Raw genomic sequence first — 17,262 nt, 5'->3', positions numbered from 1 at the left:
TAAAAAACATACTATGTGATGTGCTTTCGATGCAACTTTTGTTCTTCAAATGCAAGGCCTATATTTTTTACGATATTTGAAAAGAGCAATCAATTTGCTGTGCGACAACGACAACATAAAATACTCTTTTTAAGGAGTGAAAATGAGACAAAAGACATATCAAAAATATCTGACTAATGAATTTTTACAAAACGTTATTGTGGGAAATTGGGATTTATAGATTCGAATTGGGCTCTAAGTAAAATGCAGGGGAATATTTTCCATATAAACATAGATGTTAATTTACAATACTATAATGATTTTTGTATCTTCTTCAGTTCAGTTAATCTATCCATTATGAGTTACGTTCCTTAATTGTTTATTTTGTATTATAATGTCCAACGGTTACTATTTTATCAAAAGTTCTTTGCGTTGATCGATTATGATAAGCACATCAAATTACTTGATACCAGTAGCCACTTAAGATAAACCATATAATTACCTACATCAATATTGAAAGGTTTCCATCAATTCATGGATGTAAGATAAAATATAATGTTGCTGGATATAAATACAAGCTTATGACAACCAAACGCGCAGTCTAGTGTTGGCAGTGTACTAGTAGTAAAAATGAAATTCGTCGCAGTTTGTCTAGCGCTTTATTTGATGTTATCGCCATCTCTAACCGGCGCTGAAGATCTGGATCCTGATGCTGTAGGTAAAATAACTTTAATTATTATTTTCGTTCAATGTGCTTTGTTTAGGAATCTAAATTGCCCAAAGAGGTAATTAAATCTTGGGAGAACTTAATGGTTCCAAACATGGAACACTGCATAGCAGAAAGTGGAATTGATCCAAAACGAGTACCGGATATATTTGGAAAAATGGATATGTCAATTGCTCACCTTGACTGTTTTACGAAATGTCACTATGAGAAATTGGGATTTATGGATTCTGACCACAAATTTCTTCCCAAATTAATGGCGGAAAAAATTAGTGGTTTAACTGAAGATATCGCCAAACATTGCACACGTAAATATGAAAACGAAGAAAATGTGTGTGACAAAGTATTGTCGGTAGTTAAATGTAATATTAATAACATTGCTAAAAAGTACAAATGAAATCCTAGTATGTATTTGTTATTTGTTAAGGTTTACATGATACAATAAACTTATCACTTATCAGGATGAACCTTTTCTCTGACATTAATTATGCAAACTTCTCTCAACACAATTTGTAAAGTTGCATTTCGTCTCATATGAAATAAGACAAAAGAAGAAAGACTGGAAACTTTCCTAGCACGTGATAAAGATGGGTGGAAAATTTGCAGCATAACATAGTAATTAAGAGCCTAATAGAGATAAAAGTTGTTTAGTTTTGCAGTATAAATGCGGTTCGATTTTGAATTTTTTTTTGGTTGTCTGAGAGTTCAATCGCATTTGGGAGTTCACACCTTTTTACTACCCGCAGGATTTGCATTGGGTTAAAAAATGACGTTTTGAAGTACGTACCAGAAATCCGAATCAAGGAAAATCTATCAATTCCGACTAAACGGCTGAACCGATTGGAAGCAAATTTGGTACGTATATTCTTAGACATAACAGGAAGAGTTGAAAAGCCACAATTTACATGCTCAAATCTGGATTAGAAATTCCGATCCTATTCGTCGTAGATGAGGATTTAGCGCATTACACTCGCCCGAAAATAAAAACGAACCTAATGAAAATCGTTTAGGTTTAGAGGAAACCCTTGAATGATCATACCCGAATCTTTTTATTGCGCAGTTTTTGTTTATTTCCAATTATTGATTTTTCTAAAAATGTTCCAAACATTTTAGAGGATCCTCTAAGAATTTGGGGAAGATCTATAGAAATCTGAAGGTGTCAGCCTTAGTGAAGGATCGCTGCAGGATTCCTTAGAGATCTCTTGAGAACCTCTAAACACTCCCCCTTCCCTGGTTAAAAGGTTACATTTGTTTAAGAACGCCAACTTTTACATATGGATTTGTCTATTGTGAGTGTTGTAATTTTTGTGGTTCCTTGTTTGATTTTGTACGTAGGTAGAGTCTAATTGTAATGTGTATGTAGTATGTTGAGTAGGGTACATTTCTGTTTCGTATTTTGTAAAAGAAAGATTAAATTAATTAACCATAGTTTCAAGAGGTGCAAGGTACGTTCTACGTTGGGCTGAACCCAGCCTGGCCACTCCATGACTACGTGCATGGATACGATATGGATGCTGGTTGAGATTCCAGGAATATACTTAAAACCCTTGCAATTCCATAAACAATGAGGTCACTTACTATGTACCGACGAAATTTTTAAATGACATCTTTTCATTATCTTCAGTGGCCAAAAATATAATTTGGCTAAAGCAGGAATGCGGTCTAACAATGTACCCTATTTGAGACGGGAAATAGGTTAACGAGCATAAAAAATGTGACTTCGTCATGGAGATCAGAAGATTCTTGCTTCTCCGCCATCCTATGCATTAAGACCTATCAAAAGAAATACAGGTTTTGGTGTTGCGATTGAAGCTCTCGCGCTGTTCCTTTTATTCAAAACTCTCATCCCCTGCGAACCCTTAAAATTTTAAACGATAACCACCCATTCGTGAGACATTATGAGAAAGCTCTAACTTTACTTTTCAGTTGTACCCAATTCTAACAGCTCTGTATACGCCCCGTTCTGTAAATGAAATGGCCATATCGAAATAGCAAGATGGACAATATTTAACATTGCACTAGCACTGTACAAATTAAAACATTGAAAACTATATAAATTACCCAAAATCCAAAAACAAAAAAGCATTAATTTTATCCACCGGAATAAAGAACGTCTGTGAATGATCTCCCAAATGCGATTTAATTGGGCGCAGTTAAAACTCTTCAACCAAAAAAATTCAAAACCGAAAAGGCATAAGCATTATACTGTTTCTGTAAGAGTTTTTATCTATATTAGGTGGTAAGCTGCAGATTTTCAACCTTTCTCACGTGCAAAGAAAGTTTCCAGTTTTTCTTCTTTTGTCTTATTTGATCTGAGACGAAATGCAACTTTACAAATTGTTTATTGAAAGAAGTTTCCATAATTAATGTCAGAAAAAAGTTTTCGTCTTGACAATTGATAAGTTTATTGTATCATGTAAACCTTAACAAAAACATACTAGGATTTCAATTATACTGTTTAGCAATGTTATTAATATTACATTTAACTACCGACAATACTTTGTTACACACATTTTCTTCGTTTTTATATTTACTTGTGCAATGTTTGGCGATATCTTCCGTTAAACCACTAATTTTTTCCGCCATTAATTTGGGAAGAAATTTGTGGTCAGAATCCATAAATCCCAATTTCTTATAGTGACATTCCGCAAAACAGTCAAGATGACCAATTGACATGTCCATTTTGCCAAATATATCCGATACGCGTTTTGGATCAATTCCACTTTCTGCTATGCAGTGTTCCATATTTGAAACCATTAAGTTTTCCCAAGACTTAATTATCTCTTTAGGCAGTTTAGTTTCCTAAAGAAGGCACATTGAACGAAAATAATATTGAAAGTTATTATACTTACAACATCAAGATCCAGATCTTCAGCGTTGGTTAGAGATGGCGATAACACCAAACAAAGCGCTAGATACACTGCGAAGAATTTCATTTTTCTAGTAGACTGTGCGTTTGATAGTCATAAGCTTGTATTTATATCTAGCAACACTGTGTTTTATCTTAATGTGTTCCCCATGAATTGATTGCAACATTTCAATATTGATCTATATAAGTAATTAGATTGTTTATCTTACGTAAATACACGTTGCAAATAATTGCATTTCCAGATAATTCGTTTCAGAATGTTGGTCTCTGGATGCTTTAATCTTTATAATTTAGTCCTTGATATAAGGACTAAGGAATACCTGCCCCAGCAAATTCGCTCCGTCCCCTTAAGATTCGCTTCATTATAGTCAACAAATATTCTCTTTCAACATGTAATCTAATAATGTGGAACAACTTATGAAAAGACATTATTGATACTGTAACGTAAAATTAATTGATTAATTTATATTTAATTAACAGTAAATCTTAAAACTGTTAAAATATTATTTATGACTCACATATACACAATTTATAACAGCGCGAACTTCGGCGTTGAAATTGGAACTCTTGACTCACAATCCGATTTGCTTATATAACAAACCTCCCTCTTTCTCGAAATCTTTCGAATGCTTCCGAACACATCGAGTTTTCTAGAATGACAAACGCGTCATATTTCCCGAAAAGATTGCGTCACATCCACCTTTGATCTTCATCGCTGATGACTAATCTTTCATGGTGCCTCGATGTCTATCGAGAATTCTGGACCATTTGTTAATGCGGTACTGTATACTAATATAACTTCGGAGGAACTTAAATCTTAAATGATCCGTATAATATGTTTTTATATTTTCCAACGGTTGCTATTTAGGTTTTTATATTCTTAAATTTCCTCTTCTGAATCAGATTTATCGTTCATACAGAAGTGCTCTTATTCGCATTTACATGTGCAACGCGTGGTTGTCTTTTGCACTTGCACAAAGCGGAAGCGCATCTGGACGTGCATCCATAGCACATTTCACTATTCTTCGCATGTGCACTCTCTCCGAGGGTTTCTGAGTTCCCGGGAAAACAAGGTAAATCTACTCAAAGTTGCTGAGAGTTTCATTTCGCCTTCCTTCTGATCTTTGATTTCGAATTGTCGTAATGTGCTTTATTATTTTGATTTGTTTCATCAAATTATCTACAATAGTTTTCAAGTTATAACGAAAAATCGGAATTTATTAAAAACAAGAGTTTGTTCGCCATTTTGTTTTGCCGAATTTGAGGCCAAGGAGGTTAAATTCAGCTGGGCCTCCGACGAATTCGGATTCAGCATACTCTATTTATGGTAAAAACATCGGATTCCCACTTTTCCGCACAAAATTGATCACGAATTGTACAAAACTGTACTTTGCTAATTAAACAGTGACACATTTTAAAATTGAGTTGGAGAAAGTATATTTCCATCAGAAAACTCATCACTTCATTGTCCTTTGTTTCGCAAAAGACGAGTTCGAAGTAAGTATATTTCATTCTGTCTGAACATTCAATTTTATTGAAACGCTGATCAAATGTAAAACGTAACTGAAGACACATTTTTTTCGTTAGGTATACATCCGAATGTCTGCGCCAAATGGCAAACTTTTTTATACCTATAGTTTCCTTTTCTTTTCCAGTTAATACCCTTAAGAAGGCATTTCATATTGAGACTGTAAAAAATGGTGAAACACTTTAACCGTAGTCTGCGTAAAAATCAACCCCCTTGACAGCCCACTCCCTCCCCATAACAACTTACTGTTGAATATTTCAAATGGGAATAATAGTCGAGTGACACCTTATTTAAACCATTTTCAATTCTGCATCCAACCCTGTACCTACTCGTAACTATATTTAATTATTTTTTTCTGATTGACTTCTCGTGGCAATGATAAAAATTTTGCAGGGTTGGGGATCCAGACTTGAAAGGCAAGGTTTCACTTCTACTATTATTCCCATTTGAAATTTTTGACATGAGAGAGAGGGTAGCTGATAAGATGTTGATTTTTACATAGAAATTTGCCTCCCTGAAAACCAAAGTTGACGTGTTTCACAATTTTTTTACATACTCCCGATGGGAAATGAGTTATAGAGGGTGGCTTGCTTCAACTGGATTGACTATATAGTTTTCTAAGTACTGGACAGTAATGGGTAAAGCAATAAATGCTCGCAAACTTTGAGTAGCTGTCTGCCTGAAAAAAAGATCATAACTCCTTATTCTTGTTGTTTTTTTCTTCCTGTTACATAAAATTCTGTCTTTTCTGTGTAGACCTAAGACAAACGTTTTCTTCACGGCCTATTTATACATTTTGGTTGAATGTGATTTTCCGGTTATTTTTAACCGGTTGATTTAAAACAAAGTTTCACAGATCACACCATGTTCCTTTACAAGTAGAACAAGGGTGGATAAACTTCTGTGAAACTTTACTTAGATCGATAAATGGAAACGATATACAAATGCTCTTTGTATCATACGCCAATTTTAAAATACCAGACGGGACGGGACGAATACTATTGGGAGAGTAAAATAACCTCGAAAATAACACATGGCAGTGGAAGAAAACGCGTTCGGTTCGTTCAGAATAATGTTAAAATTATGCGTCGCGTAATAAAAACTAACAGCTAAATTAGTTAAAAAATGGTTAGTCTATACAACGAAATATCACAACCTGCTACGTTATTTTGATTTGTTCTCGTCGGACTCACCCAACTTGTCTTACACTTTTAGCATTGTGTGCTTATGTTGCGTTATGGGTATCAACTACAGTTTCGTTGAAGCAGAAAAGACAGCGGTGTCGCATCATGTATGATTATACCGTACTCGGCCGCACTCGGTAGATTAAGGAAAAGTCGCGGGAAAAAATCATGTCATAATCAAACCTTCACCAATAGATTTCTACGAGTTCAAGGAACAGTGCTATTGAGTATGAGCCGGATCAAAAGTCTGGTTTCCGAATACGAGCTGAGTGGAAAAAAATTCCCCTACTGAAAATCGTATGCGATTCTTCGTATCTTTGTTCTTCTTGTTACACAAAACTGTCTTTTCTGTGCAATAAACCAAATATATCTACATACACAGAGTCTCGATGAGAAAGTGGGAGCACAGTTGTATAATACTTACCTAATTACTATTCAATTACCATTCGTATATTAACTTAAAAAAACTGGATAGAATAACGTTTAAACGGCAATAAGTAATACTAATAACGCATTCATGAATTTCATTAATACTGCTTAGCAATTAAATTAAGATTGCATTTAACTATTAAAAGTACTCTTTGACAAAAATTTTTTTCCTGCTTAAATTTATGTATGCAGTGTTCGGCTATTCCCTCAGACAAACGATGAATTGTGCTCGCCATTACTTTTGGATAAAATTTTTCCTCAAAATCCACAAATCCCAATCTCTGATAATGACATCTTGCGAAACAGTCAAGACGATCAATTGACATATCCATTTTTTCGAAGATGTCTCGTACGCGGTTCGGATTAATTCCGCTTTCTTGTACGCAATATTCGTTATTTGGCGCCATCATGCGCTCCCAAATTCTAATAACTTGGTCAGGTATTTTTGATCTCTGCAAAACGTGTTAAAGGAAAATAACGGTAGAAATTATTATACTCACCAGACCGGGATCAAGATTTTCAAATACTTTCCGGGACGCATTTGTTAAAAAAGGTAATAAAATTAAACAAACTGTTAGATAAACTCATATATATACTTATATATATGGATAAACTGCGATAATCGCATTCATTTTGAATACCGATACTATTAATAGTGGACTGCTTAAATATACCCATGGATTTGCTTTTATATGGCGACAATAACACTTTATCTTATCTTATTTCATTCCCATTTTTACATAAAATGAACACATTCTTGTCGTCAATTGAATATATTATTTTCACGACAAATCTTTCGCACTGTTCTGAAAATATTGAAGATTCTGTTACACTTTATAGAAAAATTGAGTGTGTTTTGCCACAAGCAAACAAAGTTCACAGGTAAACAGAATATTCACATCCGTCATATTCGCCCCAAATACTCGACCCAGACCTCCGGAATATTTTCTTCTAAGGAAACTCCTTAAAAAAAATTCGAAGCAGCAATTTCAAGGGCGAGGTTCCTTTGAATCAAATGATTTTGACCCTTAGTTGGTATTTTTGAAAAGCAACGTCCTGTATATCTTAACATCAATTGTTTTTCATTGTTTTTCCTGGCAGGTCCTTTAGTTCATTAATTCTGCGTAAATTCTTCAAAGAACCATGTACCTATCTTTAATAAAGATCTTCCAAGGTTATTTAAATATTTTTTAAATATCCTTCAGATTATTGAACGCGTTTCAAAAAACTTCTAATTTGCTGTCGAAACGCTTTCATTTTGTAAATATATTTTTTTGTTTTTATTAATATTAAAGCTGGAAGAGGACTTGTAGAAAAAAAAAGGAATATCTAGTTGGCATGTTTTAAATGAAAGTAGTTTCCATAACGCAAATTCTGCATTTCCACTCGATATATAAAGCAATATTAGTACAACAAATTGAAAAAAAGTGCAAATTAGTAGTCGTTTCAACCTGTATTGACAACTAATGTTTACAAATAACGAAAGCAAACACCGACGAAAAATTAAATTTCTTTGTTCCTACAGCGTTTCGTGATTTTATTCATTAGCAATAACCGAACCAATCACAACGGCAATCGAAAGGTGACACTAAAAGTGCGCAACTCGTACCAACATCTAAAATATTAACACACTTTACGATTTTACAATTCTCTGATATCGAATATCACACAGTAGAATGGCAATGTAATCCCTCGACGAAATTTGAGAATAAAGTGACACTCATCAGAACCTAACCACTCTCGCTTCCCACGTTTATTTCAATATTGAGAATGTGGAAAATATTAAAATTCCCCAACTAGCAATTTCAATTTTTGCGGCCTAGACTAAAAAAAAACAGTTTTACTTTAGAACAAAAATTGCGTTTAAAGATAATTGCCCTTTATTCGCGTCTTGACGCCCACTTGTTGCTGAGCGCAAACGAGAAAAATTTCACAGCATAAATTCGAAGGAAGCCATTAACAGGCGGAAGCTGTGTTTTGTAGTGTCTTTATCATATTACTACAGAAATTTGAGTTTCTCTTCAATATTACGCGTAAATTACAATTTTAGGGTGTCGAGTAGGTAATTCTATATCCAGAATAAAAAGGCAGTTCTGCGGTTAAATAGAAATTTGCACCCGGTTAAAATACTCACATAATTGTCAGGTTGTTCAGTGACGATCAAAAGATATATTCCATTACCCGTAATGAATATAACTTGATATTAGCATCTAAATCTGGGGGTGAATTGCTAATTAGATTGCTATTAATATTCATGCTACAAATACATTGTATTACGTATCGTATAATTTGATACCAGAAGTGCATAGTCCTACGGTTACGTTATGTTAGTCGAATTACCCATCTTTAGATGCACACCATTATTATATTAATGTTCAGACTTTAATTTTTCTGTTGGTCTGATCGGCTATCTAGTTACAGCGACATCTCGCCGCCAGACATCCGGAACCTAATACCCACTTTTTTGTTTTCTGATTTAAAGGGCATGTGGTACAAAAGAGCGCTGAATACGAAGACTTAACATAAATTAATTGTTTTCGCCCTTTTTTAATTATAAGATTTTGGGAAAACTCGGTAGAAATTAACGATCAATGTCCAATCGAGTAGGAACCTTCGCTCTGGGACATTTTTTTCGGCAACCGAACGCGATTCACTGACCCAATGCTTTCAAAAACTTCCCAGACTAACCCCTTCCTATTTTTCAATAGTTAATTTGACGCCCGTTCCATATGAAATCTAATAACGAAGTCAACCATTGTTCTTTAAAACGCTGTACTCCCTGTAACCAGAGCCTTTATTTGAATCATTTTCCCGCAGAAATAAGTAAAGCGGACAAGAGGGCCACTTCAATGACAGCTGCAAACACCGAAGTGCGGCAGCGTGCGTAAAAAGGTGGGAAAACCAATGAACGAGTTCCTTCTAGGAAAAGTTTCAGACATGAGAGGTGATTCCAGCGGACTGAGAGAATTAGATCATATTAACAAGATGTATTTCGCCATTAGGTTGGGAAAACGTTTTGTAAATGAAAATAACTATGATACAGTTTTCTGACGCACGAATTCCATCGAGAAAAATTAAAAAAAAACTGAATCCTATTGACTTTAGATCATATTATTTGAATTCCGAGTCAATGTTATTTTGTACCATAATTATTAAGTGTTAATTTTGTTTTAACAACCGCTTTGTTTTTGTTTGCTTTATTGTTTAGTGAAATTACGTAAAAAAATATTCGGGACATCTGGACGTAACTGCGTTGTGTTATTTTAAAAGTTTATCTCTTATAAATCCGGTCTTGCGATAAGAAGTTTGTTAGCGCCGCGTAAAAGCTAAATAAGTTGGAGATAAGCAGGTGCTTTCGCAGAAAGTAAACACAGGTGTTGAGTTTATCGAAGACATAAAACCTACGTGCATTGAGGGTATTCCATCCCCCCTCATCCAAAGATTACATGTTCACCCTTAAAATGTGCAGCCCTAAACGACTGTTTCAATCAAACATTTTCACGCAAGTGCGAAGGGTACTAAAAATGTCGGGGAGCCTGGAGGGTACGGAATATTTCCCAGGGAAAGTAAAAGGTCAATCATCATTTATCTACAACTAACATTATCTTCGTGTACTAAGAGTATTCCATTCGCCCCAGGCGAAATACCCCCCAGGAGTAAAGGGTCTATCATCATTTACCTACGACTGACATAAGACCTTCGTGTACAAGAACCATACCGACCGAACCGACAATACAATAGCGATATTGAGCAGGAGCGCCCTCAACATGGGTGGCCCAAAAACAAAGAAAAGGCCTGCCCTGCGATGTTCAGCCAACTGTACGGGACCCATATATGGGGAGGACGCTAGCGATCCAAAGGAAGCCCCTCATCAGACTGTAAATCAAAGAGCAAAAGGCGATATATACCAGAAAAAGTTAAGCAAAACAAAGGCGAGAAAACATACCGTGGAAGTTTGGCAAGCGGAATGGGAATTATTATCAAGCACAAGTGGACTAAAACCTTCATTGAAGATGTAAAAAGGGCTACGAAACGAGACACGGTAACGTTGTCAGCTACTTCAAAAAATTTAAGATTAAAAACGCAAATCAATGCCGGGAGGGAGATCTCTCCCTTCGTTTGCCAAAAGTGGAACCTGATAAGGGCAAAAACCCCACCTGAACTCATCATAAATGGCCGAGGAAATAATGAGGAACAAAAAAAAGCATGAGTTGGACACAGCAGGTGGAACTAATGTGAAATTCGGCTCCCAGCTTGGCAACGGGAGTGGGTTGAAAAAAAAAGAAAACTTGCCTGTAATACGACCATAAATGTTACCTAAGTACATTGGCGCATAAGGTGCAACCCTTTCTCTCACGGTTGTATATCCATATCGTTTATTTATATCAGCTGTGACGCTTAGTAGAATCAATACACGAGACGTGGTGACTTTAATGCAAGTATATAATGCAAACCCCACCGTAGCCCAATAAAATCTTTATAGGTACATATTTTTACTGTCACGATTAAACTGGCTAACTTGTGTTATAACCATTTTGATAACTTATATAAGTTATAGTATATTACCCCAGTAGATAATAATAAAATTTTCATAGGCCAAACAAAGATAATAAGCCTCATTTCAATTTTATAAGCAAATTTTACTCAGATAGAGCAATAACGTTTTATTAATCGACGGCTTTGTTATTCTTACTTCTAGCAGGTTCATTCAATCTAAGTGCGGGCTACTTATATAAATAGACGACTCATTATTGATCCCCTGGTCTCGTGTAATATTTCTAGTGTAGACATCTGAACGCATGGATAGAAAATAATTATTTCTTTCGTAAATATAAGTTTATTAAGTAAACTTTTCCATAAATAACAAGAATAGATCTAGGTCCTAAGTGGATACTGTTTTTTTTCACACGTGTATAGCTTTCGTAGACAAGTATATATCGACTTAGAGGAAGAATCACAACGCTTTTGTGATTGTTAGGGATAATAATGAAACCAATAGAATTTTCTTCGCAAATGTTTCTCTTGCAATTTAATAGGACATGCCGCAAGCAAATGCCTTTCAAACAAAAAACTTAGCCACTGAGCAACCGACAGCAAACCAAGGATCATCAGGTTCCTTCTAACATACGACTCAACTTCTAAAGACAGTTCCACCGATAATCGGTAATTAATTGCTTGCATACAGATAAAACCTAAGACAACCTTGTTTAAAAAAATTAAGGAGAAATCTCCTCCGAACCAAACAGATGATGGTGTTTTGATTTTGGACTGTTTTGAGAGTTCCTCATGAAGGTGAAGGCCAAAAATATAAAAATATACAGGGTGTTCAATTTACAAATTCAAAACATGGACCATTTCCGGTGAAACCGGAAGTGAGCGAAAAGAGAAAAATATGCGAAAACAGTCCTCTTCACGTACCATTTACCTGTACCAAATCTCATTTTGATACACCTAATACTATAGAAATTGGCTTGTCTCTGATTCGTTGGCACCCAGGATATAAATACAATAAAGACGCAGAAAAATTAAATAAGATGTCGTCTGTCTACCATGCAGAATCCAGAGGGCAACCCATGAAGCACTAAAAGATGCCTCCCCCAACTCTGCAATAAAGTGGTGATCTTCACGGACTCTCACAGCGCGCTTCAGGCAATAAATGCAAATATATGCAAGGGCAAATCCAACCCTGTTATTATAGATATTCTGATCGTGTTACGAAACCTTACAGCCAAATCTATAAATGGGGAATTTCAGTGGGTGAATAGGCATAGTAACATTCCGGGAAATGAAGAAGCAGACAGGTTGGCCAAGGTAGATCTTGAAAGGGAGGAATTGTCAACAACAAATTAACCAAACAAGATCTATACTTGGTAATTAAAAACTATCCCATGAAACAGAAATGGGATTCATTCTAATCAGGTACATAAAGGGCGATCAAAAATCAAGTGATGTCGAATCGCCTTTGGAAGTTCAAGTGCGATTTCCCATGCAAACAAAAATTCCAAAGGTGACTCGACGTCTCATTTTTGATCGCATAGTACTATCAAAGAGTATACACTTTGGTACTACGCAGTATGCAAAAATTCAACCCGATTCAATAAAAACACACTGGACCCGGAATTTTTCTGTGGGTCTTTTCTACTACTTTACTACATCATGTCTGCTAAAAAAAATGCAATGGCGAAAAAGTCACCCTGGAACTTCAAGTTTCGTTCGTCTCATTTTATACAGTATTCACCCTCAAAACCAAAAGGTAACAACATAAATTCATTAATTGTCGTTCATTTGCGAACTTAACAAGGCAATCGTTAAATTATTTTACGGGATCAATAAAAGACAAAATTTGTAGAGTCCGGATAAATAGATAATTAAATTCTCTCAATTACCGGTTCCCGTTGCGTGAGGGGACCCTCCAATAGACGACACGAACAGTAAAAAACATCAACGATCACGCCAAATTGCAAGCTCAATGAAACAATGATCGGTTTGCAAGTAATTAATGCGCGAAATACCGACAACGCTGACGGAATAGGGCATAAAAATGTAGTAATTACTGAAATTGCAATTTTACAGTCGGCTGTGAATTTTTAGTTAACCCTCAAATTAGGGGTTGGATAACGCAAATTATGATCAATAAAGTTACTATTAATTTTTGCATACGAGAGAGAGAAATACATGTCAAATTTGTGTGGCTAGGAAAAGATTTCACGAAAAGTAAAGTCAAGCGGAACAAATTACCTTTGTTTACACAGGATCGTTGCCAAACAAAATCGGTGAATAGGTAAGCGCTTTGTGCATCGCTAATCAAGTCTGATTTTTAAATAAGAATCAGGGTTGATCAATGTACAGTAGTGCATTTACCAAATAAAAGACAAAGACCAAGTCACTTGGGAGAGTATGTTCGTAGTGCTGGTCAAAATACTTTTTTTTATAACGGTCGGAGTCAAAGCGTAACTAAAACAAATGCAATATACACCAAAGACCTAAAATCTAAAATATCATTGGGAAAGAGCAATGGCATTGAGGGAAGGAATATTTAACATAGTGCGAATAAGGAACTTGGAAAAAGGAAAAGTTCCTTCTCTTGATAAAAAAATAAGAAATAGAAATGAATAGAAAGTATATTGGATATAAAGTGTACATACTATGCGATCAAAAATGAGTTGCTGTCGAGTCACCTTTCGAATTTTTGTTTACATATGGGATCGTACTTAACTTGAACTTCCAAAGGCGACTCGACAAAACACTCATTTTTCATCGCCCGTTACAAATACATTCTTGATACATCTCGGTTTAGATCGGCTATTACATCAGGTTATGGGCCCAGAACAGGTGTTGTGAGTATTGTATCGAGAGTTAAAATGCGCAATGGGAATTGAATATATTGGCGTTCCTCAGTACGCGTGATTTAATAATGTGCGTGAAACGTGCTCCAGATACTGACAAATTACATCAAGTCAAACGGCATTTCGGAAAGAACGATCCGCCGCTCACAATTTGGACAATAAAAATTAATTAATACTGCCAGATACCTACTATCGGCAGTATCTATTGCCAAACACATTAAATATCGAAAGCACGCTGTATACGTATAGTTATCTCGCTCACACTAAAGCGCACGTTTGGTAACACCTGGTACCTCAAAATTGACCGTCGGTCGGCCCAAGCTAGGAGGTACACACTAGTGCGGATAAAAATGCATTTATTTTTATAAAATAAGCGCTTATTATATGCATCAAAACGGGCAAAAAAAGTTAAAAAAAGGCAAAGTAAGCAAACAAATGCACAATCAACCCACACAAAAAAAACCTGGATTCCTCAATAAAACATGATTATGATGAAACTAACTCTAATTATCGGAAAAACAATTAAAATTATGTATTTCTCCAAATTTGCAATTAAAAATTTTGCCTTCGGTCCGATAAAATATTTTTATACCTAGACGGAAAAGCTTCTCTCGACATCTGCAGAGGTAATTGGTGCAAATTTAAAGACGCTTAATGGTGCTTGTAGCATGTGCTTCTAAATCTTCAACGAAATTTCCGTTTAGGCTTTTGGAGATTTTCGAAAGAATATGAAAACCAAAATTTTTTCTGAACTACGAGTACATCGGCTATGGGACCGTTTATCTTATTTGTGTCTCTTTGAAAATCTACGATTTTAATTGATTCGTCAAGTGGCAAATTTTGGGATCCTAATTTTTTACAGTGCGCTATTTATTAAAAAAATGCAAATCTCAACATTCTTGCCCACATTAAGTTAATATGCGAGATATTATTCTAATCTCACTGTATAGAAATGTAAAAAAAGCAAGAAAAAGCGTTTAAAGGCATTTAAAGCATCATTGTTAAAAAAAGCAAAAAAGGCAAAATAAAAATAGCCTCAAACGCTTTCTTTTTTCATGAAACGTGTAGATCCAAAACCATTATGTTCTGCATTCAACATTAACGTGTAAGCAAAATGCCATAAATCCGCACTCTACATCTATTATTGTACCTACATATTTTGTTCATCAGAAAACAAGTAAGGTCTGGGGGCACTGGGATCTTGGACTATTAAGTTATAAGGATAATTTTTTTTACACTTCCCTACTGCGGAACATTGGTAAATTAATCCAATGAATAAATAAAAGTTCAAAGAAGAGAAACTTGAAGCCCAGTTTGTTCCGGATTCTTATGACATTCACTTTCAACGAGGAGTCAAAAGCTGCAAAAGATTCGATTATATTGCACCAAATGTTCCGCCATCCAATTTTCTGAATGTTGGCCACCTTTCAAAAGGAGAGAAACAGCTGTCAATGGGAGAAAACTTTGACTCGTCGATAAATGTAAGATATTTTGAATTTTTTTTGCATTGTGTAACCATGGGAGCCGATCGTTTTGGGGATTTTGTATAAAAGATTTACACTTAAAGTTAATGTTGAGAATGATCAAACCACAGCTATGAGATTTTAATTTTCAGGTTATAAGTTAAGGTAAAAAATGGACCCTCCGCAAGGTAAGTCATTGAAAATCTATTCATTACTGAGCTAGTAGTGGTATTAATTAATTACAAAAAAATAATTGGTACAGTAACATACCAGTTACCAGTGCCTTAGTTAAAAGAATAAAATTCATTATTTCGAATGGGGTTAATTAAGCCGTTACAATCACTCCCTTAATTTTTATCCCAGTATAAATAACACACTGGAACGGATTTACATTGAAATACAAGTTAGAGAAATATTCGGTCAGTTTTCAAAAGAATGGATGGTTCAACATAGGGGAGCATTTCTCGTTAAAGTCATGGGAAAGTATATAAAGCAGACAGATAAGCCCGTAGTAGAGGAACAATTCAAATTTTAAGTAAAGTTCGTATAAAAGCTCACACTTGAGTAATTTTTAACACGCGTTTCTCGGAGGACGTGTTTAAATAAAGACAGTTTTTAACGACACCCTTAAATATGAAACATTTTACATAGCGAGAAACCGTGTGTAGAAAAAACCGAGGAAAAAACAGACGAAGTTATAACTTAATTTATTTAAAAAAATTATTATTATTATTTTGTGCCTTTGAGCATGCACTTACAGGGCAAAGTATATTTTTATTACCTGTCAGAGAATTTCGAAAGCACATCCAAACGTTGTTTGTATAATACAATTACAACTAAAAATCCCTTTCGGCTCGGCCGATCAGGTGTAGGTAGATTTCTTCCGCCATATTATTGACTGATTCACGAACTACATAATTACGAAAGTTAGTGTTTCTTGGGAAGTGATATGTATATAAACATAGAACCTAGATATTTCTACATAATTTTATTGTCTGCATTTACCAAGTAAGTACCTAACTGGGCTAATTTGCTCGATTATTTTTCCTACAATCCATTTATCTTTATAAAGAGGTCCTAATCTGCCCACTAAAATTACTACTCCCATAGCAAATGCAACTGGAATACTATCTACATTTAGAGTTTCAGGCACATTTTGGGTACCCAATTCCGATTTCAATAAATCCAATAACCCAATATTTTAAAAAAAAACCTCATTAGGACTCTCGCCCCAGTCATGGAACAAGGGGTGTTACGATAACTAAACAGAAAATGTACAGTTGATCTTCTATAGACAACCTCCAATTTTGTATTAATGATTAGTAAAAAAGTGTTACCATTCTTATAAAATAAATCTATATTCATACGTTCTAAAGGATTTTCACGTTTCGCCCAAGACAACAAGTGCCTTTCTGAATTGTTTTGATTCAATTGACACGTATGACAGTTGCTTACTGATTTCTCAATATCCTGATTTAAATCAGGCCACCAAAAGAGGGAACGAGCTAACATCTTTGTTCTTACAATTCCGGTAAGATTTTCATGCAGAAGCTGTAAAATGTTTCTACGAAGACTTTCAGGAACAATCACTCGACTACCATACACTGCTCATCATTGCTTTACAGACAACTCATTCCGCTTCAGATAATTCTGCAGGAACTTTGTTAGGCCACCCAGTTTTGATATAGTCGATCAATCGAACAAACAGAGGATCCTTTCTCCAACAACTTGCAATATCTG

General features: G+C 35.2%; 3 protein-coding genes and 1 long non-coding RNA gene across 4 annotated transcripts in view; 2 read left to right on the top strand and 2 right to left on the bottom strand.

The window, feature by feature from the left end:
* The window catches only part of LOC116174167 (RYamide neuropeptides-like), a 73,935-nt gene that overhangs the window by 10,669 nt on the left and 46,004 nt on the right, over nucleotides 1-17,262 (top strand). The gene's annotated exons all lie outside the window — the stretch shown is intronic.
* Nucleotides 461-1,164, top strand: LOC116174161. The gene is made up of 2 exons (XM_031491983.1): nucleotides 461-693; nucleotides 744-1,164. Exons 1-2 carry the CDS (start codon nucleotides 610-612, stop codon nucleotides 1,098-1,100), a joined length of 441 nt encoding a protein of 146 aa, XP_031347843.1. The 5' UTR covers nucleotides 461-609; the 3' UTR covers nucleotides 1,101-1,164.
* Nucleotides 3,092-3,709, bottom strand: LOC116174166. Its single transcript, XM_031491996.1, has 2 exons — nucleotides 3,556-3,709; nucleotides 3,092-3,505 (listed from the first exon to the last, which is right to left on the bottom strand). Exons 1-2 carry the CDS (start codon nucleotides 3,637-3,639, stop codon nucleotides 3,149-3,151), a joined length of 441 nt encoding a protein of 146 aa, XP_031347856.1. The 5' UTR covers nucleotides 3,640-3,709; the 3' UTR covers nucleotides 3,092-3,148.
* On the bottom strand, nucleotides 6,792-7,360 carry LOC116174168. The gene is made up of 2 exons (XR_004146051.1): nucleotides 7,214-7,360; nucleotides 6,792-7,165 (listed from the first exon to the last, which is right to left on the bottom strand). It is a non-coding gene; the product is annotated as an uncharacterized LOC116174168 (long non-coding RNA).

This window comes from Photinus pyralis, unplaced genomic scaffold (genome assembly GCF_008802855.1).
Source record: "Photinus pyralis isolate 1611_PpyrPB1 unplaced genomic scaffold, Ppyr1.3 Ppyr1.4_LG1, whole genome shotgun sequence".
NCBI lineage: Eukaryota > Metazoa > Arthropoda > Insecta > Coleoptera > Lampyridae > Photinus > Photinus pyralis.
Note: the sequence above shows the minus strand (reverse complement) of the source record. Positions and strands in the feature narration are given on the sequence as shown.

Bases quoted from the DNA above. Each gene is read 5' to 3' on its own strand.
- LOC116174161 (XM_031491983.1), top strand. From the start codon at position 610: ATGAAATTCGTCGCAGTTTGTCTAGCGCTTTATTTGATGTTATCGCCA. The intron at 694-743 runs GTAGGTAAAATA...TGCTTTGTTTAG, and splicing joins AAGATCTGGATCCTGATGCT to GAATCTAAATTGCCCAAAGA.
- LOC116174166 (XM_031491996.1), bottom strand. From the start codon at position 3,639: ATGAAATTCTTCGCAGTGTATCTAGCGCTTTGTTTGGTGTTATCGCCA. The intron at 3,506-3,555 runs GTAAGTATAATA...TGCCTTCTTTAG, and splicing joins AAGATCTGGATCTTGATGTT to GAAACTAAACTGCCTAAAGA.